This window comes from Parus major, chromosome 7 (assembly GCF_001522545.3).
Source record: "Parus major isolate Abel chromosome 7, Parus_major1.1, whole genome shotgun sequence".
NCBI classification, from domain to species: Eukaryota; Metazoa; Chordata; class Aves; order Passeriformes; family Paridae; genus Parus; species Parus major.
In genome coordinates, this window is record NC_031776.1 from 14,427,986 (window position 1) to 14,455,645 (window position 27,660).

At 37.3% G+C, this 27,660-nt stretch overlaps 1 protein-coding gene across 3 annotated transcripts; it reads left to right on the top strand.

Moving 5' to 3' along the window:
• On the top strand, positions 1–27,660 carry CWC22 (CWC22 spliceosome associated protein homolog). Of its 3 annotated transcripts, none has more exons than XM_015635208.1 (20): positions 1–46; positions 511–619; positions 3,274–3,341; positions 3,973–4,095; positions 4,207–4,464; positions 4,928–5,056; positions 6,787–6,955; positions 7,328–7,381; positions 8,278–8,413; positions 8,496–8,702; positions 8,822–8,884; positions 9,217–9,312; positions 9,489–9,570; positions 10,718–10,778; positions 18,907–18,984; positions 20,142–20,294; positions 21,173–21,300; positions 22,283–22,384; positions 22,495–22,691; positions 25,238–25,824. In XM_015635208.1, exons 2-20 carry the CDS (start codon positions 593–595, stop codon positions 25,822–25,824), a joined length of 2,718 nt encoding a protein of 905 aa, XP_015490694.1. In that variant the 5' UTR covers positions 1–46; positions 511–592. The 3 variants fall into 3 exon arrangements, with proteins under 3 accessions (XP_015490694.1, XP_015490693.1, XP_015490696.1); XM_015635207.3 differs by having other exon boundaries at positions 36–142; positions 25,238–27,660; XM_015635210.3 differs by lacking the exon at positions 1–46 and adding an exon at positions 327–421.

The following is a 27,660-nucleotide window of genomic DNA, read 5'->3' on the forward strand; positions in this document are numbered from 1 at the left end:
CCGGAAGTGACGCAGTCAGGGCCGTGCACGGCGGCGGCGGCGGGAGGTGCGGGCCTGGGCCTGGGCGTGTGCGGGGCTCAGCGGGCGCCCCTTTGCACCATCCCCCGGGGTCCGGGGGAGCCCCCGAGCGCTGCCCGGCCGGGTGAGCCCCCGGGGCGGGTGTTGGCGGCCTCTCCCGCCGTGCCGGCGCTCAGCAGCGGGCGGCAGGCCGCGGGCCTGGCCCTGACGCGGCCCCGCCGGGAGCGCGGCGGGCGGGCCCGGGCCGGGAGCCGTGCGGCGGGGTCGGTGGGAAAGGCCCTGCGGCCCGGCCGCTCGCTGGGGACCAGCTGTGCCCGTGAGCTCCCGGCTGCTGCTGTGCAGCCGCTGTATGAGCGCAGGAAATCGGAGTAGAGCAGGGGAGCTTTTTGGTTTAAGGACTTGTGTAAGCATAGCCTTAAAGGACAAAAGAAAGGTGCCTGTTCCGGCACCGTGTGCGGTTGAAAGTTTTTAATTGTATTCTGTGTGTTACAGGTGAAATGGTTTTCATGTGCTGAACTCCTTGGATTGCTTCACTGCTGCACGTTGAGAACTTTGTAAAAAGCAGGAAGTCAAGATGAAGAGCAGGGTGACACAAGTAAATGTAAGTGTTCTTAAACCTAAATTGTATGGTTTGATTCATCCCATGGTACTGCTAATTAGGTTTGTAGTTGATATTATATTACATAAAAGTTCCTGAATGAAAAGCAAGCAATACCTGTTACTGACAGCAGCTGTTTACAATATAAATACCAGGAGTCAGTAAATTACAGCTGTTTCTAGCTGCTGTTGTCCTTGCAGTTAAAGTCTTGAATATTATTAGTGTATAATGTTACAATAATTGGTCAAAACTGACTGAATGATGATGGCTCAACAGTAGATGTAAGCATGTAGAGGAATGGAGAAAGATTTTTGAAAATTTAACAATGATCTTAAAAGATATAGAGACAATAAGTAGCAGTTAATTTGACAAGTGTGTGTCATACTATGCCTGTTAAAGCTTTTCCTTTTAATAGCTGTACGGCCCATTTCTGAGTGGATGGGAGTGATTTTTTGGGAATGCAAGAAGAAAAGATTTAGCAATGCTGTGTTTGTAAAGTACGCTGGGTTTGGAACATGTTAGCAGAACAATATTGTTAGGATGTGCATCCTCAAATCTGTAGTCTTACTCTGCCTGTTTTTCCAGAGTCGGAACCTGCATAGGCTTCTTCAGTCTTTTAGATCCAACTTTTCTGACTTGAGTAACTTTTAATAGGGATGCTTGGAGGGGTAGTTTAATACCCTCTCCTGTTTTCTCAGTCTGGTGGTGCTGCCTCATCTGTCAAAATAAGCCAGTTAGGAAAAACTTTTTGGACACTTGCAGTTAACCATTTTGATGAAAATGGACAAGGAAGAGGACTAACTTTTGGCAGAAAACCTGGTCACAAAGAGCTGAGGGTGACAAGTTCTTCAGCAAGCATAGCTGCTTTTTCAAGGAGGCGTGATAAATGGCGAACACAGAAACAGCCATAACATTGTTGTATTTCTGTGAACACTTGTCTTTTTGGTTCTTCTTGGGCAGAGACAGATTGTAAGGAACCCGTGAGAATGGGTCATCCTAAAAAGATCCACTGCCTTCTCTCCATATGCTGGATAAGATTTAAATACAACAGCTGTTCTGTGTTAATCAAAGATTTTTATTGCTACTTCCTTGAAAGCTTGGGATATAGACTGGCATTGTATTACTGGCCTGTGGAAAAAAAAATCCAACTTAAAGACTTCTCTTACACTTGAATGAATTCAATGGTCTGCTCTGTGGTGTAATGAGCATTGAAAGGGGTAGAAAACCTAGGTGAATATGTGAATTTCTTGTACTGTCTCTGCTGTCAAAGATAATGTGCCTCTAAAATTAAACAGCTGGACATAACTTTAATAGGGATGCATGTTCCCAGTGGACAGTGTGATGCCCTTGTTTCGTGTCATTGCCTTGATGCAAGCAAGAGAACTCTGGGTGTAATTTAGGAGTGTTTGAAGTGCATCCTAGGAAAGGCAACATTCTAGGATATGTTATAGTGGCCTTAAAAATACAATTATTGGTTTGCATATATACACACCCTTCCAGTTAAACTTTTGGAGATAACAGCTGCCCTGCTTTCTATGGAAGAGGTGTCATTGTATTCTGATCTGCCAGAGTTTTAACTGGTTCTTTGGTGGGGCAAGAGGTGGTGTGCTGCTTCAACAAACGAGCTGAGTGTTGCTGCAGGGAGTTCCATCTAGGTGCATAAGGAAATGCTTGTGTTGAGTTTCTGCATCAAGTGAGGTATTTCCTGTTTTGTAGTTAATCGCTCTGTGACATCATGAGATTGTGGTTCTAAAAAATCATAAATAATATTTTAAAAGAAGAGATGACCCTTGTATGAGAGTACTCAGGTTACAAATGCTGCTGCTTGATTCTACCAAGGTTTTTTAGAAGCACCTTAATGAATCTTTCTATGTTTGCTGTAGATGCTGTCACATTCTGATTGTTGTATGACTCCATACTTTTAAATGTCACAGTTCAGCCCATGGAATTTGCTGTAAACTGTTTAAGTATGTATCACTTAAACAATCCTGCAAATTTTCCAAGTAGACCAGTGCAACTCAGATGTTTGTAATGTATGAAACTAAGCGTGGCTCAAGAGAAAATAAATTGTGATTTGTAAAAAGGGGGAACATAAGGAAAAACTACTCAGTAAAGGGGATTTTTAGGAGAGAGGAACTCTAAACAAATGGTGGAATTCTGTTATGATATTGCATGTGATACAACAAATTAAAATGGCATCTGAAAGAGGAAAGCAGGAAAGGCAGAGCTGTTCTAGTCTCTGCATCTACTCTAGTCTCCAGCAGTAATTAACAGTAGATGCCTTAAAGAGTTTAGGAATAGAGCAGCTATAAAAGTACTTGCCCACGTACATTCCCACTCTCTACCTGTTTGCAGCTTCCTGAGCCAGATAAAGTTTTTTGGTAACCCTTGTGGATTTTTCTTCAGTGCCTTGAACCCATGGAAATGTTGGCATCTGCAGCATCCTGTTGCAGGGTGTCCAACTGCTTAACTGCTTGCTCCTAGAACCAGGAAGCTCTCCTTGTCATACCTGACTGCCATCAGCTTTATTTGGTGGCCCTCCTTATAAAGGAGTGGGAACTGAAGGCATGGCATGCTTTGATCTGAAGATAGCTGCTCACAGTCATGGTGGGGCTTGATTTTTTTTTGTTTGTTTCTTTCTTTCTCTTTCCTTAAAGCATGGTTCCAGTCATGAAAGGAAGGAAAACTACAGTTCCCGACATGAAAGTTTGTCTCCAGACGACAGGTAGAATGACTGATCTTTGTATCCTTCAATTCTGTATACCTCACATAGTGAGTCAGGAAAGTAAAAAGAAAACCATCAGGTTATGCTTCTTTTTATTTATTATCATAAATAAAAGCAAAAAAAGCAAGTGTAGATTTAATAAGATACTTTAATGTCAATATAACAGTAATTAAATGGATTTGTTACTAAAACTTAGCATTTAGTTAAATTATCCTGAGACTTGAAGGTGGAAATTACATGCCAGTTTTTTGCTTGAAGTCACATTACCATTTTTGGGCAAGATTGCTTCATGCTGTACAGGCAAAAATAAGTAGAAACAAGTGAATACTTGTGTTCCAAGGAATGCAAGGTGCTGAATTTACCATTGGTATTTGATGTTATTGCTGTTACACATCTAATTTCAAATCTTATGACCTTTTCTTTCTTGGTCTGCTTTGATTTTTGATAATTTTTTCCTGACAATAAATTATTGTTAAAGCAGACCCTTTCCTTGGGAGTAGCACATACTTTGAAACTCGCCTTGCAGAATTGGAACACTTCTGCGTTGTTACATTATATTGCAAGTAAATACTAGTAGCATTGCTTTTCTCAGTCTCTTACTAAAAATTTTTGTGTCTTGGGTTGTGAGTAGAGATATGGAGCGTGATAGGTCTCGGTCTCCATCTCCCAGGAAGAGGAGATACTCTGATGACAGCAGATATGATGAGGAATATTCAAGACGAGACTACTATGATGACAGAACTTCAGATGGAAGGTATGGAGCCCTTTGTTAATCAGTAATAAAATACTTACTTTTAAAGAATAAAAATGAGACAGCTTTTAATATACACTTGGGTGTTTAGTGGGTGTTTATTTTGTTCTTTAGAAGGATGGAAAGGGGGAGAGATAGACACTATGAGAGATGGGAGGACAGAGAATATGATCGGAGGAAGCAGAGAAGATACTCATCACCTGACCGTAGGAGTCCAGAGAGGTCGACAGGCCAGAGCTCACTTGCTCATGAAGAGACCACCTCAAAGAAGAAGAAAGAAGAAGTGGATCCAATCCTCACACGCACAGGTGGTGCATATATTCCACCTGCCAAGCTCAGGATGATGCAAGAGCAAATCACTGATAAAAATAGGTGAGCTCAAAGTTACATAGTACATTTTTCTCTGCAAGCCAAACAGTTAAGGTGTTTAGGGAATGTTGGGAAAAATGGGATCCATTAAGGGTTGTGATCATTGTTTTGAAGGTATGTTTGTATTAGAGGAGAGATAAGAAAATTGGATTAAAAGTATACTTGCTTCTGCTGTGAAGTGTAAATGATAAAGCAGGATACTGAATGTAGCTAGGAAGTTTTTGGAACATCTTACGAAACAACATACTGGGTTATACCGTATCTGCAGAGAATTACACTTTGGTTTATCATTTTGGTTCAATGATTTTCTAGTGGTTGAAGCTATAATTGTGAACAAGTCTTCACATTTATGCAGTGCATATTTTTAAATTCATTTTACTAATTAAATAAAAATGAATGTTATATATATATAAGTTTACTCAGTGCAACTTCAAATGTATACATTATTTGTGATACTTTGTAATAGCTTGGCGTACCAGAGGATGAGTTGGGAAGCCTTGAAGAAGTCAATCAATGGTCTTGTCAATAAAGTGAATGTTTCCAATATAGAAAACATCATTCATGAGCTCCTTCAAGAGAATATTGTTCGGGGAAGGTAAGCCTTAGTATTTTAAAATAATTCTGCTACTTTTCTGGAACTCATACATTAGTCATTGTGTGTGCTATGAGTGTGTTAGTCAGATTTTAGTATTAACCTTAGGCCATATTGTCCTATTCAGAATAGTCCCTTATTTGGGAAAGGATTGCAGTGCAACAGATGGTGTATATTTCCTTTTCATAAGGCTTTCACAATGTATTTTACTTGAATGGCTTGTAATTTACAGTTGTCACTGTCTAATTTTGTAGTGCTTGATTTTTCTTTTTCTGGGACAAATAATATTTGTAGCCACTATTTAGCAAAACAAGTTTTACTACAATTACCTGTTGATGTTGTTTATTGATGTAATGTAAAGAAAAGACCATTATGCTGTTGGAGCTTGGTAGATTCAAAAATAATTCTGTTACATTTCAAACAGATACCAACACTTTATCACAGATTTATTTGAGGAGGAATGCATTACTTTTCGTTATGTGTTTTAAGACTTATGTCTTTATTTGATGGGAAGATCAGAGTCATTCAACTAGCATAAAAAGAGGAGAATTAAGTAATAGCAATAAAATCTGGAGAGTGGGAAAATAGTTCCCAAATGTGATTTCTGTTAAAAGTAATAATGAAGTTTCAGGCTTCTGTAGGGCTGCTTTTTACTTGCCTGTATTTCATGTCCCCAAAGTTCAATTTTCATACTAGCAATATTATTTTAGTTTAAAAATGAGCTTATTGAATATCTTCAGAATGCACTTGTATTTGGAAGTTTTTGTGTGTGGTTTATAAATGTCAAAATAATGTGTATGGATAACAGCACCATTTCCCTCCTTAGTTCTGTACTTCCAAACTTACACAAAGGTGCATTAAAAGTAATGACAAACTTTTACCTGGCTGTCACGTCCTTTTCTGAGGTCTTAAGTAGATGATGAATAAGAACTGAAACAGAACACTTTTAGTTTGTAAGCAAGAAGTAACTAATTTCTAAATGGAAATACTGTTTCTGTGCACTAGTATGAAATGAGTTTTATTCCATTTGTCAGTGCCAAAGTAAGTAGAAATAAGGTCCCTATGTATTTTTTATTTAGTACTCTGTAGGAGGGTTTTTTTTTAGGATTTCAATAGACCACAAGGAAGACAGATTTGGATATCAGTGTGTGCTTTGAAGATTCACATTTGGAGGTTTCTTTTGTTTTTATCCTCACCCACATGTAGTCAAGTAATACAGCAAAAGTCAAATTCTGTGTGTTCCTAAGCATTACAATTAACAAAACTGAGAGGAGGGGAAGCAGGTCACAGATTCTTATCAAACTTTCTTGATAATAAATGTAAAAGAGGTAATTTGAATACTAAAAGAAATATTAGCTCATGAGTCCTTTGTTTACATTCATTTAGGCTCTAAGTAGTATTTTATAATCAGACAAAGTTCAGATTAAAAAAGGCATAATTGCAAGATACAAGATGTCTTTTTGCATGCCTAGCATTTTTAAATGTTGATCTAATATGAACAATATTTAGCGAAAGATTAGGTAACAGTTTAAGATCTTTTCAGTTCAGACAGATTTGTGCAACACATTTTGCAAAATTCCACTTGTGGCATGATAAACCATGGTTTGAAAATGATCATTTGGTTTCTTCCAGCTATTCCAACTGCACAACACTATTTCATGTGGGAAGTACTGAATAAAAACATTACACACTTTATTACCAGAAAATTTTTTAAAACTTATTTATTTTTACAGGGGATTGCTGTCCAGATCCATTTTGCAAGCTCAGAGCGCCTCTCCAATTTTTACTCACGTTTATGCAGCTCTTGTGGCAATTATCAATTCAAAGTTTCCAAATATTGGTGAATTGATCCTCAAGAGGCTGATACTGAATTTTCGTAAAGGGTATCGCAGAAATGACAAGGTATGTAACATGTAAAGGAGCAACGTGCTGAAATGTGGAATTCTGCAGTATAACTGTGTCAAGTGTGTTCAAAGGAGCACAGCCAAGACATGGATTGAGATCAGTCTATGGGACATTTAGTAGTATTAGAGTATCATGAAAGTTTGACAACCTGTTCTGGATTGATACTGTGATAGTTTGGGGTCTTCTGATTTGGGCAGGCATGTTTAATTCTAAATTTTTACTGTTGTCTGTACAGTCCTGACTGTGAACAGCTACCAGAATACTTAAATACACTCTATTTTTTTTGTGAGATGCATTAATCTATAGTATGTCTGGGTTAGGAATTTTTTCTTCCATATGTTAAAATTTTCTGGTTTATTTCTTTTGCAGCAACTCTGCCTAACATCTTCAAAATTTGTTGCACATTTGATGAATCAGAATGTGGTAGGTTTCTTCATTTCTACTCAATTCAAACCCTATGTAGCTAATTTTTAGTTTAAGACAGCAGTAGCCTAAGTGAAGATTCTCTGTCTGTTCTGAAAGTTGCTGAAAGCCTGAGTGTGGTGCCTGCTTTAAGTTAAGATGTATTTTGAAAAGATAATGGTAATTGCTTCCACAGTTATCACCACTTATTATTACACTTATGCTCCAGAGCTTCCCCAAATTTCATGTGTGTGTTTGGGCTAATACTCAGCCACGTCTTAATGCAAAGCAAGGATCATTTGAGCCTCTGTCCCATAGATGTTGAACAGAGTTTTGTGCAACATGTGTCTTAGCAGAAGTAGACTCAGTTGCATCTAAATCAAATTTATATGCAGCCCTATTCCACTTGTTTATATGTCAGAAATCAGGATGCTCTGATTTAAATAGTGTCAAGAAGCAGTGTCTCACAAATATGTTGGGAATGTGCAGCGTTTTGGTAAAGTGGAAATTAATCTGAGATGTGCTGTTTGCTTATATGCCTGATCCTGGCAGATCTCATTTAATCATAGAGACAATGCACTTTGAACTGGGTTCTGTAATGCAAGTGCTGGTTTATTTGCTTTTTGGAAGTACAGTCTATTATTTTTTTGATGGCAAAATATTTTTCATTTCTTGCTTGTTCATTCCAATGAAACAGTCACATTCGCTAGAAAACTGATGTAAATATTAATGGTAAAACTGGATTTGAAATTTTGACTTCATCTTAATCAGCTCTGCCCCACTACTGCTGCCTTGTATGTGTGACTAAACTGCTGTGTTGTGGCATCCTCAAAGGCTGGACAGGTCTGTCCAGTAAATGACTGTGGTGATGGTGTAACATTGTGCATTTTAATTCTTTACTGATACTCTTTCCACAGGCTCATGAGGTTTTATGTTTGGAAATGCTCACTTTGCTTCTTGAAAGGCCAACTGATGACAGTATTGAAGTAGCAATTGGATTTATTAAAGAGAGTGGGCTCAAATTAACAGAAGTTTCTCCTAGAGGTATTAATGGTAAGTACAGTTAGCCAAAACCTATCTTGGCATTTGAACTAGTAAATGCCTTTCATATTTACATTTGTCTCTTTTTCCAAAGCAATCTTTGATCGCCTTCGACACATTCTGCATGAATCTAAAATCGATATGCGTGTTCAGTACATGATAGAAGTCATGTTTGCTGTACGGAAAGATGGCTTCAAGGATCATCCAATCATTCCAGAGGGACTAGATCTAGTGGAAGAGGAGGATCAGTTTACTCATATGTTGCCACTGGAAGATGACTACAACCCAGAGGATGTTCTTAGTAAGTTAGAAATGAAAGAGAATTCCTTAACTGCATTCCCCAAGAAAATAAATTCAAGCTTAAATATTAATAGCTTTTTCAGTTTGTGTTTTAAATAAAGATTCTCTTTTATTCTAAAGATGTTTTCAAGATGGATCCAAACTTCATGGAAAATGAGGAGAAATACAAAATGCTTAAGAAAGGTAGGGATACTTGTGTGTATACACAACCATTACCTATGGGATTTGGTTATTCAGCTGTTGCTGCCAACATTTATTTAACAGTGGGTGATATTTCTGTGATATTTCTCTCTTGTATAACACATTCAGTTCATAGACCTTTCCTTTGTGTTCTTCCTACTCAGTGTTGTTTCTGCATCTATGTTTTAATTCAATTATGGTATATCTGCTTTTTGGCCTCTTCCACATTCTGCACGTGAGACACCCTTTCACTCTTCAGGGGTTGGACCAAGGGGGTTTTTGTAATGGGGGTACTGTGGTCTATGTTCCATTAATCTGGGATACTGCTCTTTCAGAAATTCTTGATGAAGGTGACACTGAATCCGAAGGAAATCAAGAAGCTGGAAGTAGTGAAGAAGATGAAGATGATGATGAAGAGGAGGATGAAGATGGTAAGTGTATGACTGCCACCTTACGAGCAATTGATTGAATGTAGATGAAACGGGAAAGAAAAGCTGAACTTCTTAGATGTTTTGCAAAACTGAAATGTTCAAATGTTAATCAGTGTTTCTTGTTCAGTTATTCTCAGATGTTTTGCTCTTTACAAACCCAAGTTTTTGTTTTCCAGGTCAGAAAGTTACTGTCCATGACAAAACTGAAATTAACCTGGTCTCCTTCCGTCGTACAATTTATCTGGCTATTCAGTCAAGGTAAATAAAAATTATGCACCTAGGAGTGTAGCCCTTTTCAAGTCAGTGAAGTGTAATTCTCTTTCTTTTAAAATTCTGTCTTAATGTGCAGTTGAAAAGATTAAAAAAAAAAAAGTAGGGAAGTGGTGGAAGTGGTCCTTATGGAGTATGACCTGACTGTGTAAAGTAGTCAAATTCTCATTCTAAGATGAATCTTGTTTGGGTAGTGGACTGGGACTATTGCTCTAATGAGAACTTTCTGAATGAACAGAAGTCAGTGATCTTCTGAGTTGTACAGTATCTTGAGATTTTATGAAAAAATTTGAGACACACTTAGAAATTCTAATTAGTTTGTCTCCACTTTTGAGATGAAGGAGTTCTTTTGCCATCTGCATAGTTTGGAAAATAAATATGCAGTTCCCAACCCTGAGCTATAGTCTGTTTGTGGTCATCTTGAGAATGAACTCCCACATCAGTATTTGTGGCACAAATACTCCAAACCTACTAGATGTAGCTTCCATGTCACCAAGCTGAGAGGAGGGATTGATCCCTTGCAGCTTCTATTCAGGTCTGATGCTGCATGAGGAGTGCAATGATGTACCTGTGGTGGTGATCATTAGCCATGTGAATTAATACCATACTGAGGGTATCAAAGGCTCTCACATTTCTCAAAGCTACTGTTAAATACTTTCTTGCCATACTCAAACTTGTTAATCTTTTACATTGAGGGAGGACTTATCCAGTGGTAGCTAAAGGCTTTCAGAACAGGAGTGCAAAGAGGAGTCTGTGGTACATACTGCTTCTGGAGCTTGTCTGAATTGCTTGCATTTCAGTGTTTCAAAATGTGCAAAACAAGCTCCCACTTTTCTCTTTCATTAAGTTTTGTAAGATGATGTGATATGATAGTAATAATGTCTTGGATGATCTTGTTTTCAGATTGCCTGCAAATGTAATCACTTTGGATTAATTTTCAGATAGAAACTCATGCAATACAAATGTTTATTAAAAAGCCCACAACAACAGTAAAGTCTCAGCAGATCAAATAGCTGAGGTACTTTACTGCAAAACAGTTGAGGTTTTAGCATCAATGATCAATCTTAATGTAGTTTTGGAATGTTTCATATATAGCATAGCATATATTGCACAGATAATTGTTTTTTCTCTTCAGCTTAGACTTTGAAGAATGTGCTCACAAACTGCTGAAGATGGACTTCCCTGAAAGTCAGACTGTAAGCCTTTATTCTTACTCTTCTTGTTACTAACATTATTAAGATACAGTACTATGATAGTATCTAAAAACCTTGCTCATATTACACAACCTAGTTTGTATATCAGGCAGATGAATGAGAGTCATTCCTTACAGCTGTTGTTCCTCAAAATTAATTTCACAACCTTTAGAGCAATGGACTGACACACATTTCACAAGCAATTTGTCTTATGCATGTGCTCCTTTCTGTCAAGCAGCACAAATGTTTGCTCACAGCCTGTTAAAAAGGTCTGTTGTTCAGACTGGTGAAACTTTTGTCCTATGGTGAGAATACAGCAGCATGACAGAGTTCTGTCTCTGAAAGGACTCTGGGCTGAAGATAATATTTGCAGGCAGCTGTAGACATTTTATCAGTGGGGCTTGAAATTTAGTGCAGTGCTATGAGTGTGATTTTTTGGTGCTTTCACAGTCAGTCTTTGAATAAACAGGGTATTGAATTAAAGCAGTTTTGTGTGATTGTTTGCTGTAATTTTGGAGATCATAAGACTAAAGGTGTTTTGTCCTCAGACTCTGTAAGATCAAAGTAATTGCTGTGTTTTCAAGTAATGGAAACTGTTCTTCATCCAGTACTTCTGTTCAATACTGGTAGAATGTAAATGCACATCTAATTTTCCAAGCAGCTTTTCAGTCAGCTGTAAGCTGTCATCATAGGAAATGTGAGATCTGGGCTACACTTAGGTGCTCTTTAAGAACTTATATTTACCTATTCTTGTACTGTTGCTTGTTTCTAAGCAATTTACATGGAAGTAAACTAAGAACTGAGATTGTGTATCTTTATTTTAATCTGGTTCTCTAATTCTGTGTATGAAATGCAGTATTAAGTATGCATAAGATTATAATTCTCAGTGAAGTATACATAACATGAAGAATACTAAAGAGAAAAAAAAAAGACCTGTTTCCAAGCAAATCAATTCAGCCATAAAGAACAGAGCAAACAATCTAGAATATATGTACTAGACCGTACAACAGAGTTATTATGCAAAACACTACTTGTTTAACTACTGCTACTTAATTCTTAGGATTTAATACCATAGCAGTCTCTGTCAGCTCCTAACTTCTGTGGGCAAAAGCTGCTCAGAAAAACTAAGGGAAGGAAAAAGAAAAACCCAGCAATTAGTATCAACCTGTGATTCGGTACTAGTTGTAGGAATTGTTACAATTCAAGATTCAAAACAGTTGTAAAACTGCTTCCTCTTATCACATGAGACTTCTTTGTACTGATTTTTTTTCCTTAAGAATCATAACTACTCTTTACCTCATTTAATCAAAGATATGAGAGTTCTGACTTTCTCATTTTATAGAATTAAGCTCCTTTATGGGGACAAAAATCTTTAAAAAAAAAAATGCTTTCTGGTCATTGTGAGAGCAGAAGGAATAAGCAGATGTAGGCAATAAAATTCTTCTGGGCTTTCTAGGGTGGATAAAGAAACTCAATACATTCAGCAGGAAATTTGTTTGAATTAACTGACAGTTTTTAAGCTAGAAAAATCATCTTTTATTTGTTCAAGTTACTGTCTTCAGATTGAAGCCTTTATTGAATTAATTCCCTCTGCCTTCATTAAAAAGCAAGCCTATATTGAGTTTGCAGATGACACCAAGTTGAGCAGGAGTGCTGATCTGCAGGAGAGGAGGAAGGCAGAGGGATCTGGGCAGGCTGGGTCAGTGGGCTGAGGCCTGCAGTGTGATGTTCAATGAGGCAAAGTGCTGAGTCCTGCCCTTGGCTCTCAACAGCCCCAGGCAGAGCTACAGGCTGGGGCAGAGTGGCTGGAAAACTGCCCAGCAGCAGGAAAGCACCGGGAGGGGCTGGTTGGCAGCACCTGAACATGATCCAGCAGTGGCCAGGTGACCAAGGAGGCCAGTGGCATCCTGGCCTGGATCAGGAATAGTGTGGCCAGCAGGACAGAGGCACTGACCGGCCCTCTGTACTCGGGACCGTGCGGCCACACCTGCAGTGCTGTGTGTGCCTTGTTCAGTCTGGAGAGGAGGTGGCTTAAAGGGGAATTTATCGCTCTGCAAGTACCCAAAAGGAGGGTATAGCCACTGGGGGTTGGTCTTTTCTCACAGATAACAAGTGACAGGACCAGAGGAAATGGCCTCAGGTTGCACCAGGTGAGGTTTAAATGAAATACTAGGAACAGTTTCTTGACGGAAAGGGTGGTCAGTTGTTGAAACAGGTTGCCCAGGGAAGTGGTGGAATCAGCATCCCTGGAAGTGTTCAAAAGATGAGTGGATATGGTTTAATGGTGAACAAGATGGCATTGGGTTTTTGGTTGGACTTGATCTTGGAGGTATTTTCAACCTTTATAATTTTCTACCACTGTTATTTTAGCCATAAAGCACTTCTTTCTTTTTCAGTCTGTTTTACTTAAAGCTTCAACAATCTGTATTGCAGGATGTTGTGTGTCTTATTTCTTCACACTTTCTGATTCAAAGCTTTAAACAGTCTTGAGAAATTCCTGAAATGCTTGCTGAACTCTTGGGTGAACCTGCAAATTTTGTTTATGCTCATTCTCTATTCCAACTCCTACTGTGAATGGCAGTCATCATGAGAAGCAGGAACTAGAGCATTTAGCTGAAGCGTTCCTTAAAAATAAGATGAAACTTAAGATTCTTGTTGCAAAATTTTTTCAAATCAAGTCTGATTTTACAGTAGCTTTCTGCTTTTCTTCTGAAAGGATTTACTTAATAAAATAGTATTTATTTAATTTTGACATTAAGACTGTTTTCCACAAGCTTTGAGTAGTACATTACCAATTAAATACAAGCAAAAATCTAATCGGGATATTTGAAACCTAAAGACAGCAAAAACATGTTTGAGACTAACACAGTCCTAATGACCATCTTTGGAATAACTCTTCCAGAAATCTTCATGTATAGAAACTTTTGGTGTGATATATCAGGGCTAAGTTCAGAAATACATTAGCAGTTTTTACCAGTGGTTGAATTATCAGATCATTGTGTCACATTAACTACTGTGCAACACAAGTTGTTTGTCTGGTTAATACCAGTAATGGATCTATCACACAGCTCTGACTTGCAGAAAGAGGATTAAGGTTCAGATGGATAATCTGTGGACTGGAACAACATAATACTGCTTTTTGGCATTGCAGTTTAGGACCAGCTGCTGAGAAGGGATGTCAGCGCTTCTCAGATTTTTTTTTATTTTATTTTATTTTTTTTTTCAGAAAAACACTTAAAGTGTTGAAATGTTTTCATTTCTAACTAAGTTTACTAGGAGTGGGTTTGCTTTTATTCATATTTAGACCCAATTGAAGCCTACAGATCAAAAGTGAAATAGCTTTGCTGTCTCTACAACAGTCTGTGCAGAGCTGTTCTAAACAAGCCTTCCAATTGCTTCTTTGGGCATATGTTCAGTCTTGGCAGAGCTCACTATTTGACTTTTTTTGAAAAGTACTGTTATTATCTCTGTTAAAGCTGTATTAATCCCCTGTATTACCAAAGAAGAAAATTTAAATGAATTAAAACTGTAGTTAGACGAGTGTGGTATTACCAGTTGTTCTGGCTTCTGAACTGTGGGGAAGGCAAGCAAACAAGCCTGGCTAAAATGCAGACAACTAAAAAAATTAAACCAACCGTACATTGTTCTTGCTCTTTAAAAATGTGCCTAAAATGGATTGACTTTTAGGCTTTTCTTCTTTCTTGGATTGTGATAAGAACTAAACTTGTATACAGAAATGTTGCTAAATTAAATTAGAGTATCTTCTGACACTGTGCATATTCCAGATAAAGGCAATGCATCACCAGATTTTTTATTTATTTTTTTTTTTACTTGAAATGAGAAAAATTCTTGCAGGCACAGCCTTCTTGAAAGAATTATGCATGCATCTGACGCATCTTCATTTTTATGGGGTGGTGTCACTTCTCAAAGCAGTCCTAGTTGGTGGTGTGGGAGTGGAGTGTCTCGTGTTATTTATGCCTTAAGTCTTGAAGATAACACAAGTACTTATGTTGACTAGACTATTTTCACTTTCAGTGAAAATATAGTTCAGGAAACCGATGCAGAGCGGGATGGTCTAAGGCTGATAATTAATTACCTGCTGGTCAAATTGATGAATTCTTAGATACATGAGTTTCTTTTCTAATTGGAGGGCATTGCTGCTGGTAAGTTTAGCAACCACACCGTGGTTCGTTCACAGCCTTACTACTGGCCATAAAAGACAATCCTGCTTAAGTAGCTTTTCTGTCCTTTGAAGCAGGAGGTTTTTGTGGGCCTGAGGTGCAGAATAATTCTGAATTTCCATGATTCATCAATTTTAAAAAAAGTACTTTGCATGCACATACCGTGTTGTGGTGTTTGTTGATGTCTGCAAAATGAAGGTACAGAATCCATACAGAATTAGGCTGTTGTGTTACTGATCACAGGCATTAGCTAGAATTCTGATTAGATCTTCCATAGATGTGTGTATGCATTTGACCTAAGGAGGTGGAATTGCTCAGAGTGAAGTCACTTAAAGTGAAGTTTTGCATGTGCAGCCTTCAGGTAGAAGGAAAGGGATACTGTGGGACTTCGATGTATTATTTCATTTTTGCGTGTGTTTGTGTGTTGGAGACTCGTAGCAGCATCATTAAAAATATATCTATCCTTATATCCAGTTAATGATTCCTGTGTAAAATATTAAGTCTGATTTATGCAAGATTTGTGATAACCATATTCAGCTTTAAGCATATATTTCTCTAAAGAGAAGGGAGTTGAGCAAAAAAAAGGGATAAAAGTTGCGGAAGACCATTAGCTAAGCACAGGACAGACTTGTGGAGACTTTGTAGTAGCTGCTAAAAGCACTGCACATAGTTTGACCAGGGGCTGCCTGCTGCTGAAACGCCATCCATGGCTTTGCCAGCTTTGGCTCTAAGTGGTAACTTAACAAATGAGGAAGAGAAAGCAGAGATGCTGTGAAAAGTAGGCTGTGTGATGGTTGCACCCATTAAAATGTGCAGCAGTAAGGAAAGCTTTGAGGTAGTCAGTGGGAGTAAAATACGCTTCAGTGAATTAAGAGAGAAAAAAGGAAAAGCGTGGCATCTGAAGCAGTAAAAATACATAAAATGCGAGGTGCTCGTTTCACATAATTCCAATTCCACATTGATTTAAATGAACCTAAGGCCTGCACTATGTTTGCTTCTGGCACACCAATTCTTCTAGTTCCGTGAAGAAACTTACAGAAATTAAGTGTTGGCATTGAAAATTTTATGTTTTAAGAACAGCTTACACAGGGTGGGGATGGGTTCAGCTTATGTAAGCAATGGATAGAATGGAGCTGTGGGGCTGGCAGTGGAAGGGAGGTGGAAATGGCATCACTTCCAGTCAAGGAGGGCAGAAGTGACCTCCACATGGAGATAGCCTGGGGGGCAGCTCTGAAACTGCAGTCATGGCTGAGTGTTTATCTTAAAGAAATTGAAAAAATGAGGAGAGAAGGGGCAGGGGATAAGTACTAGCTGTGAAAAGGAACCTGTGATCAGAAAGGGATAAGTTACTTTAGCTCCTCTGCCTGCCACGAACACAGCCTTTGTGTGAAGCTGAGAGAAGATATACTGGGCAGGGTGTGCTTGTGTTTTGAAATAGTAAAACTGGGAATAAAAAACAAAACAAGTCTGATTTTTCTGTCTTTTCCTTTAGCATCTTTAAATGTATGATGATACTTGCCATGTTAGGTTGAGTCATGGTTCATCTAAGCCATTTTTCTGTTTGGGTAAGAGCAAATAGACTGGTTAGGGAGAACAGTGAGAAATGCAGTACATTTGGAGAGAGCTTTCTCCTTATCTTCTGTCTTAGCAGTTTTGGGAAGTGCTATTGTTCTCTATGATACAAAAATCAATTCAAGATTTTCACAAAAGATGGTTCTCCATCTGTATGAGATGTCAGATATTTTGAAGTGTTTTACTTCATGATTGGGATAGCTATGTATACTTTCTTAACTAAGCTGAGTAATTACTTGTTGAGCATTGCAGGAAAACACTTAAACAACACAATATGGAAATTGCCTGTAAAACTGGGGAACAAATTCTTTGTGGCCTTCAAAACAAGTGATAGGCTAAGTAACAGACTCTTCATGCCATAAACGTCATTGGGAGTACAGAAATTAGTTCACTGACTTTTGAAGCTGTAAATTAGGCTAGAATTGCCATCTGAGCTTGTTGCATCACTCAGAAAGTAATTAAATAATTTTAAAGTTTGTTAATTTTAGATCTGGAAGACAGTTACTCTAGACCTAACCTCAAATTGTTTAGATAACACCAGCAAGAATGTCTTTATGGGCAAACCTATTTTCATGCATGTGGTATTCAAGATACCCTCCTAGAGATCATTGTAATATTTAATTAAAATGTTAAAATATTTAATTACTGTAAACCACAGGGGGATACCAAAGCTATAATTGCATTTAAGATGAGGAAGAAAAGTAATTTGTTTTTCAAGTCTTCCTGACATTATTAACAGTGGCATCAATGCTTTACCCTTTTTATTGTTAAAAACTGATTAACTGCAGCATTAGTGTAAAATGGGATAATATAAAAAGTTAATATGCATTTTAATACATCACATTAACACAGTGTGACAGTGTTAAAAGGAAAGTCTTTAAACACATCTGTAAGTTTATTTGGTACATTACTGTCTTGTTATTTGGATGAGTGGTTTCTTTTCTTGTTCAGCATGGTTGGCTTTTATTTGTTTTGAGCTTTTATGGTGGGCAAAAATGTTTCTTCTGGATACTTATTTGGAAGAATGACACAAGTGGGAGAATATGAAATCCAATGTATGATACAGTAAATTGGTGAAAGATAGAGAACAAAATGCTTGAAATCATTCAGTAGTTTTTATAGCAATGTTACTTTTTTTTTGTTAAAAGAGAAATTAAACTAACAATGAAAGATACATGGCTTGACAGCCAGAAACCTATTTGGGAGTGTCATAAATTGGATTACACTATGGAATTTGTCTTAGGAGAAAACAGTAATAAAAAAGGTGAATGGGTAAAAACTGCAGGGCTATTTTAAGCATTGTGTAATTTCATGGCTTTTAATTTATATAAAAACATTTGCTCACTTGTCTTAATTAATGTTGCCAAATGTACCCTAAATCAATTCACAGTTGCGTTACAAGCTGTATCTCAGGCAGGTCAGGGGAATAAGTTTGGTTTTAAACCTGCATGGTCTCACTTGGCAGGACCTCTGCTCTCAGCCTCAGGTGAAGGGCTCTGGCCCAACAGGTGAGGTACAAAGTGTTTACCTCTGGTTCCTGTTTGCTGTGTGTGAAAGGAGAGGAAGAGGCAGCTACCAGAAGTTGATCTGATAATAATCATGGGGTGATGGTGTTGGAAGACAAGGAGGAAGGGTGCCAGAGAGAGCCTGTATTCCAGAAAGACTGACCTACCTGTCCAACATACTTGGCATTATGGAACAGGAGAGCATCTTCTGTTCTTCCATCCGTGTTCACCAAGGAGGCAGGAAAGTGGAAGGCAGGCTGTCAATGATGAGGGATGCACAAGTGTTTTGGGACACTAATCTAGCCAGGCTTCCTCTGTTCATTCCTAGCCAAGAAAGAGAGATGCTCTTCTGTAAAGGGTGATTCAGAATTCAGCCTAAAACAGCTGATTTAGAAAAGCTTCTCTTGGTTAAAGAGGAAGTCCAGGCATATTGGCTTCTCAAAGGTGAGTTTAGTCTTTCTAAGCATCTCCCTTCAGGCTGAAGCCATTGCAGTGAAACCCTAAACAGAATATCACAAAAAAGAAGTGACTGACAAATTAAAACTACGAAAAAAAGCCCTCAAAACCTTCATTTTTTATCTTATAACTTCTTTTTTTGTTGTTGTAATGAGTTCTGACTTTTTTTGGTTAGATGTACATTGTGTTAACACGTTAATCTTAGTTTAGGCAGAAGAGGAAATTTGAAGGGCAAAAGTTCATATTGATATCCAGGAGAAATTAAGAAAACTACTGGTGTTGCCAGTGAAGTTTGATATAAATACTCATTTCAAAGCTCACATCCGTCCAAGTTACTTCAGTTACTTGGTATGTACTATGGGTTTTTTACTGCTACAGTGAATTTAACTAGAGAAATCCTCTTATTTTATAACCCAGAAAGAACTCTGCAATATGATACTTGACTGCTGTGCTCAGCAAAGAACATATGAGAAATTCTTTGGGTTACTGGCTGGGGTGAGTTCTGTTTCACTTTTTGTACTATATGATAGAAAATTTCATTGTTTTACTCTCTTTTTTGTGTGTCAAACTTAAGTTTAATGGATAAATAAAACTAATAGTCTTTTTATCATTCTGAAAATGCTTATGTTAATTAATTGTTTTAGTGGAATGAATTAGCACTTAGATTGTAAAAAGCATAGTGAATGCAGAATGAGAGAACTCACTTTCCCTTTATATTGTTGCTTATTTTGCCTTAATTTTTTTCTCAATATGGTAGAGCAATAAATCAGTGGCAAAGAAATGGTACTAAAAAGACATAATAGTATTATGAGCTACCAGAAAATAGCCTTTTTACAGTGCTGAAGATTAATCTTGGAGACTCTTGTCATTTACCACCTTGTCCAAAGCCGCTTAGTAGGTTTAATTTAGAGCACAAGATTGAATACTTACTGTCCTGGGCTTGTGGGTGTTTTGTTTGCTCTTCAATAAACAGCCAAGTCTCTGATTTTGTCTAACTATCTGCTAATTTAGCTATAGTTACTTCTTACTTAGGGTTTCCCTATCGATAATACTGACATATCTGAAGAGTCAAAGCGAAATACTTATCTTCTGAAGGGAGCAAGCTTTACTGAAAGGGAATGCTTCTTCTCAATTGTATTTTTCATCCATTATTTTCAGGGAAATCCTTTTGCTGACAGTCAGTTACAAAGCACTAACCATATGAAGCTGCATGTTCAGACGAATGTAAATGTTGATTTCCATATTCTCTGAAATGTTTATGTCCAAAATGTCTTATTTCTGTTTCCTACTGCCTCTCTCAATTGAAGTAGCGGTTCAGTGATGTCTTGAAAAAACACAGGGTGGTGTCAGGTGAAAATATTTGATGTACAGAAGTCAAGCAAAATGCTGGATAATTTGCTGTAGTTCAGAATTGATAATTACTGCTTTGCAATGCAAATGAGTTTCTTGTCCTAAAAAACTGCTCAAAGCTATAAAATATATCAATATATTGATATATATCAACATACTGAGTGTTTGCTCTTCCTTCAAGTGTTATTTAAAAATGAAATCTTGCAGTAAATATTGACACCATTAGGTCACCTAATTGTAGGTCATTTGTATGTTTAGTGTTCATTTAAAGTGATTGTCTAAATTGTATCATATTGTCTCAGCGTTTCTGCATGTTAAAGAAAGAATATATGGAATCCTTTGAAGCCATTTTCAAGGAACAGTACGATACCATTCATCGTTTGGAAACGAACAAACTGAGGAATGTGGCCAAGATGTTTGCTCATCTCCTGTACACAGATTCTATTCCTTGGAGTGTAAGTTAAAACAAAAAGCCGTTGTCCTCGATCTCTTGTTCAGCAGTTAATCTCCAGTACTCCACAGTAACTAACATATAATATTAAAACATAACTCCATAGTAATATATAATACATTCATTCTAGTATTATTCTACACTTTGTAATGACTTGTGGCAAACTGGATTATCTTGAGTAAATTCTCAGGTTGAAAAATTATGTTTTGTCCCATCTTCTTTCTCCCTCTTGTGTATCATCATCCTCTCTCCCCATTTTTCAGTAGTTGATTTAAACTATTATTTTAGGGAGTTCAGCTGGAATTGGTTGATTAAAAAGTACTTCTTTTGGAAAAGTTTTGAGCTTCTAAATTTTGCTAAATTAGTAGTATTGAACTATGAGGCAATTAGAAATACTGCCATTTTATGATTTAAATACCTAGTAAATAAAAGCAGTCTCACAGTATGAGATGTTATTATATAACACTAAAAATTAAGAAATAAATATCAAGTTAACTTCTTTTCATATTGTTTTATTCTTGTTTCATAGCCTAGTCTGTAATTCTTTAAACACACCTGAGTCAGTCCAAATATTTTACCTCTCCTGTATTTAAGTCCCAAATCTTTTAACTTGCCAGAAGTTCACGCATCTGATTTTGTCTTGTGGAGCTTTCCTAGATAAAAAGAACCCTTAAAGAATTACTAGCATAAATACGATCAGCAGCTGCTCCCAGGTGGTAGAAAAGAATTTTTGAGAAAGATGGTCTTGACTAGAATTTATGAAATTAGGGGGAAAAAAAAAAAACAGTCTTTATTCATTATTTCAGGAGGACAGAAGTTTTTAAGATAGGAAAAGAATGTATGTTTAAACTTAAAGGTTAATGCTTTTCTGAATATTTTCAGGTCCTTGAATGTATTATACTGAGTGAAGAAACTACCACATCCTCCAGTAGAATTTTTGTCAAAATATTCTTTCAGGAACTCAGTGAATATATGGGACTTCCTAATTTAAATGCAAGATTAAAAGATGAGTAAGTTGAAACTTTATTTTCAAAACTGTAAATTTAATTAGGTTCTTCGTCTGAAAATGTACAGATAAGAACTCTGTGTTCAGGTTCAAGTGAGACTGCCCTTCTGTAGCTGCAGTACTTCAAGAATAAGTTCATGTATAGATTTAGTCATTGCAAGGAGTCACTTCTGAAGCTGAGTGCACTGCTGTCATTTTGGGTTCAAAATTTTGGTACATGCATGACTCTTTGCAAGATGTATCTGTTCCCCCTCCACCCCGCAGTGGCACTCAGCTACCGTAACAATTTCCAAGTGTGAGTTTATTTTTATATATTGTCAGCTATATGGCTGCATAATAAATGTTACTGGGGCTTCTCTTTCTGACAAAACTTAGAAAAAACACACAGCTATTAGTAACAGTTTCTCTAGGATTACTTACTAATCCTTAAATGTAGTATAAATAAAATTCTTTTAAATCTGCATGGGATTTAATGCATTGCATTCTGACAATGTTATTTGCAGTTGCTTCAGCTATTTCTTCTGAGTTGGGATTTCTTTTGTGTACGATCAAGAATTTGGTAGATGCTTTAGCTCACGTAAATTTCAATTTGAAACTATCCCTAAGGCCCTGTATGAGGGGATTTCAGCATTGATCTCTAATCTCTGAACTTCTTGGTCAGCAGCTGTTATCCTTTGCTACCCCAGGCTGCTGCAGTTCCACGAGTCACTTCAGGGTTTCACAGAGCTGGGGTTTCTGTTGTCATTGTCTGTCAGTATGTGTGCAGCTCTCCTGTGTATGAGGTTCATGTTGTCATAAAAGAGCAAGTTTTTAAATAGCATTTCATTAGATGCATCACAGGTACAAACAATGAAAGTGCTGAAAAATGCATGAAGAGATGCATTTGCTTTCTTGTGGAGATCCATACAGTTTCTTTTTTGGTTTGTTTATGTAAGTGAGAGTGCTGAGCTGGCATGGTATTTAATACAGATACTTGTTTCCATCAGGACACTGCAGCCTTTCTTTGAGGGATTATTGCCTCGGGATAACCCAAGAAACACTCGCTTTGCCATCAATTTCTTCACTTCTATTGGCCTTGGAGGACTAACGTGAGGAACCCTTTTCTCATTTGATATTTACTTCCTTCATTTTCCCTATCCTGATGAACAAAAAAATAAAATTAAAGATTTTTTATTATTATTTTTTTTTGGCTAATTAGGGATGAATTACGGGAACATCTTAAAAATGCACCAAAGTTGATTATGACCCAGAAGCAAAATGTTGAGTCATCAGATTCCTCTTCATCTTCAGACACAGACTCTTCCTCAGATTCTGATTCTGACAGCAGCAGTAGTAGTTCAGAGTCATCCAGCAGCAGTGACTCCTCATCCAGCAGTGACAGCAGCAGCGACTCAGGTATTTAAATATTCACTTCTCTTTTATTTCTTTCTCCAGATATGTTTATTGCTGTTTCTGTCTATACTTGTTTTTAGGAAAATCTGGCCATAGACAGTGGTCATTTCTCTGTTTTAAAAACTAATATTTTTTTTTAATTTAAAGTTTTAAAATATTAAATATTTCTCATGAAAATTTATTTTTTAATTTGAAATAAAAAAAAATAAGTTCAATTTTTAGAGACTTAAATATCTGAGAAATGTTGGTTTGTAGATTATTTTTTTCACACAATTGATACCTGTTTCACTCTACTATGACTTCAGTTTATTGGAGGATTGAGGGGTTAGAGTCATTCCCAATTATTTTCTGTGTTTACTGTAGACACTCATGTCTACAACTCCTCTTTTTTTCTTCTTTGCTTAGTTGAGTGAGCTTGGTGCTCCTTGTGTCTTTCCCTGGAAATACGTGCTTCTCCTTGAGTCAGAAATCAGTTCTTCTAATTCCTCTGCTTCAGGAAAAGCTGTGTGGTGATACAGTGAAGGTTCTTGTCTGTAGAGGAATTTCCAAGGAAGAATTAGCTTTTGCTGATAACTTATTTTGTATTTTTATGCATTATAATTAGTGTTTAGTATCATACTGTTGTGCTGATGTAGAAACTTCTATTATACATGAACTGTCATAAGCATTGTTTAAAGTAGTTGCTATTATGAGTTAGTGTGTGCAGTCTCCCCCAGTATATATAGCAGGAGCAGATGATAGCACAGCATGACTTCCTGTATCACGGAAGTGTGCTGATTCAAAGTTAATTTGATTTATTACATGTCTTTGAAATGAAAATTATTAATAAAATAAAAGCAGTGTGAACTGCTCCTGCTTTGGAAATGCAGTTCTGTTCTCCACCACAATCTCCTGTCCAAGGTGGGAGCTGTGTGTCATGGCTGATAGCATTAGTGACGACAGCACGAGAGGAGGGCATGGCCAAACGGGGTCAGAGGAGGCAGTGCTTCAGCACAGAGCCAGATGGTCCTGCAGGGACAGCTGCAGCTCTGCTGAGCTGCTTGATAGGAACCAGAGGGGTCAGTCCTTAGTGATAAAACAAGTCTGCAGTCTGCAAGTAGAAGCAGGGTTTTTTCAAAGTTTAGGACTTTCTCTTTTACTGCTTGCCTTTTCTCCACTGAGGAACACATTCATTAAAAATTGTATCTTGGTACCTTTGCAGCCTGGTTTCACTTTTCAGTTTCTTGTGTACTTTAATATAGTGGTCAAAAACACTAATTGGAGATAACAGTAGGCTTTAATGGCAAACTGGGTTGAGGTTCCATTACTAGTTACAATTCTAAAGTCTTCCTCTGTTTGCAGCTTTTAAAATCTATAAAATTACTTGGAAGAGTTAAGAGGCATTTTTCAGAGGAATGTGCTGCAGTATTTCAGTGTTGATGCAGTGTATAAAAGAAAAATAGAAAACCTGCTTATTAGAAATTGAGCTAAGTTAGAGATTCCTGTTGTACTACCTGTTAATGCTTGGAACTTCATCAGCTTCCTCAGCTCAGCACTGCCCTGGGGAGGTAGCTCTTAAACAAGTCCAGCAGAGGATAAAATATATCTGCCATCAAAGCAGCTGGTTCTTTTCTGTTTGCTCTCTCAGGTCTTTTCCTGCATACTGGTGGATGTAAAATAGTATGGAAAGCACTGCTTAAAAAACTTAATGGATTAAAATGTATCTGAATTGATCCATCATTGCATTTTAACAGAATGTCAGCAAGCCTTAGTTCAGAGAGTAGACAATTCAGATAATGCATATTAATAAATATGCGTCTAATAAATCAGTTCATGGCAGTGATATTTTCAAAAGGTGATGAGAAGCAGCTGATGTGATTCTATAGTTCATAGAGTAAGGTGAATGAATGGTTATTGTAAATGGCTGTTAGTGCCAAATACTGTCGAGTGGGATGTAAAGGTCCCTGATTAAGAGCGAACAGGAAGGGCAAGACCTGTTCCGCTGAGATGAGACTACTGTGTATTTAGAAATACAGAAGTTAGTTTTAATCTTGTTGACAAAGCTGTCACTATTTCTCCTGAAAAATGAGACCGAAAGCCATTGTTATATTGCTGCAATACCATTATCTCAAGCCATTTCATCCTACCTCTTTTTCCTCATGGGATAGTGTTGAAGTTCTTTTTCTCATCTGCTGTTTTTCATCTCCATTGACTGATAAGCTTTTCCAGGAAAAGTAAATTATTTTGAGATTGGATAGTCTGGGAAAGGTCATCTTCCTAGGAAGAAGATTATTTGTGAGAGTGTTTTGGTGTATGACTTCACAGCCTAGTCCTTGGGTACAAGTCAGCAAGAGGGTGATGACAGGTAGAGGTTTTCAAAAGACAGGCATCACTTGCAGATAACAAAGGGATAAAAATCAGGAGTTCATTATTTTGGAACCTTGGTCCTGATACATGTGCACTAATGTTTTCTGGCAAAAACCAGTTTTTAGAACTCTTTCTGTAGTTCATTAAGTTTAATATACTGAATTAAAATGCAATCTTAGTTCCATAATTTGTTATCATTTCAGATGTTTCTAAAGCCAAAAGAAAGAGAACGCAAAAGAAAAATAGAGAATCTGATAAAGTTTCCAGGAAAAAACAAGAAAGGAGAAGGAAATCGCTTGAAAAGAAAATTGGAAGGAGACAGCAAGAGGAAAGAAGCGATACCGAGAGCAAATCAGAAAGAAATCACCGACATTTGAGAGACTCACACAGGAGAGATGATGTTTCAAAATACCACCACAGAGATGAGTCCAACGGCAGAGATGGTTACCACAGCGGAAAGGACAGGAACCATGAAAGAAGTAAGGATCCAGAAAATAAACACAGTAATTCAAAACTGAAGAAAGCAGAAAGAAGAGCTTCTGTGTCTGATGATGAAAATTACAGACACTGGAGCAAAGACGACGGACACCGTAGCAGGAAAAGAGAGAGATCAAAATCCCGAGAGCGGGAGCGTGGCCACTGCAGCCCGAGGCAGGAGGAGCAGGAGCAGCGCTCCCGGAACGGTTCAGAGAGGCAGCGGGACAAGCACAGCCGTTACCCCGAGCAGCAGCGGGAGTCCCGCAGGAACGACGACAGGCGCAGGGACAGCTCCCCGCACCGGCGGAAATAGAGCCCAAGCCACCATTTGCAACCAAGGTGCATTTCTGACCTGTTAGAACTGGATTGTAGAATCTATTACTGAAGTTTCTTTCAAAAAAAAAAAGAGATTTTGTACAAAGCGGTCGTTTGCGTTTGTAAATTTTACCAGACTTTTTCAAATTTTCAGTACCTCTTTTTTATAACTGTTTCTCATGGAGTCTTTCTGTTATGTTCTTTGTTTGGAAAGACAAAGCTCTTTATTTTGTGAATAAAACAGTAAGATACCAGCAAATTGGGTGTTCTGTCACTTAGTTTCAAGTATTTTTAATTGTAACTTTGCAATCTAAAAAACTGGTTTTTAACTCCACTTGTAAATTGAAAGCCAGATGCTGAGGCTGGGATGGTATTGTACAAATTTCAGACTACAAATGTGTATGTTACATGAGAAAACGATAAAATTTTCAAACAGGCATCCTATATCTGCATGTTCTTTCAACCTCACAAGCATGAAAGCCTTTTGACCAAAATTTTCAGGAAATCCTCAGTTGATTTTTTTCTTCAAGACTTAAAAATTGAAAACACAATGTTGCTGTTTTAAATGTCACATGTGAAAGTGTGTCAGCTTGTTCTGTTACTTTTCACAATGTTTTTTAATATTGTGACATCCTGAGCTAGTTACACTTGTGATGTTTTTGGAACAAAGGGTTGGTTTGGTTTTTATTTTTCAGTTGTGACTTTGATTTCCAAGTCTCAGTCTTCAGCTCTATCCCTACAGCAGGAACATTTAAGGAAGCTCTTTTCCAGTATATAAAAAACAAGAAAGCAAAATGGGATATTTCAAATCTTTTTACATGTTTTGAAGTGCTCAAGTTTTTTGAAAGCAGAGTTCAAAAAAACCACCCCTCAGTTGCTGCAGCACTTCATGATATAAAACTGTTCTGTCTGGAGTCATGGTGTACAACTTGCTCAATCTTGATTTCATGAGAAATGAATCAAAATCATCTGGGTAAGATGAATTCTCAACAGTAAGTTACAGAAAAATTTACAAAGTCTTCAGGATTGAAATAGCAAATAGTGTGGGGACATGGTCAGTAGGAAAGAGGTGGTAGTTGCAGATGATGCAGTTGTTGCTCTATGACAACATTTCTTTTTTATTTGGGTGGGAAATGAACACAAATATTGGACAAAAGAGAACTTTCACATTTCATGTGTAAATCATATTTCTTGTATAAAGCATAAGAAATACATTTGAGCTGTTTTATAACAGAAAGTAGAATCATTCCTAAGGAAATAGATCAGTTTTGCATAAATCTTCTCACAGCATTTTTCTAAGAAAAATGTCTATTTTATTTTTTTCTGTATTTGACAGAATTTATTTCTGCAATCTTTCATGTAATAAAATGTTTTCAGTCAAAAACATTTTCATAGAAAATAAATTTATATTGCAGAAAAAATAAGATTTCTGTCTTGTTAAGGCACAGCTAAAAATACTTTGGTAGCATCATGTGTTATATGTTTAAACTGTTGGGTTTTTGCCCAACGCACGTCTCATTTTCAAAATGATGTGTGCATTTTGGCAGTGTGTTAAATCCACAAAAGCTTAATTTGAAAGAATGTTTTCTAAAGAGAATTCTGCTAATTCTTACGCTTCTTTGATAACTCCCTATGTATATTATTGAAAGGAATCTATACTCCATTATGGTTTATTTGTACAAGCTTATTTCATATATCTACAGTAATACTTCTCTTAATATGTTATGGGTTTAATAGCACATATTTTATTAACCCATAATGTTTGAGACTTTCTGGTCTAGTTAAAAAGTTTGTTAATTACACCTTTAATAAATGGAAATAAATTAAAACAATA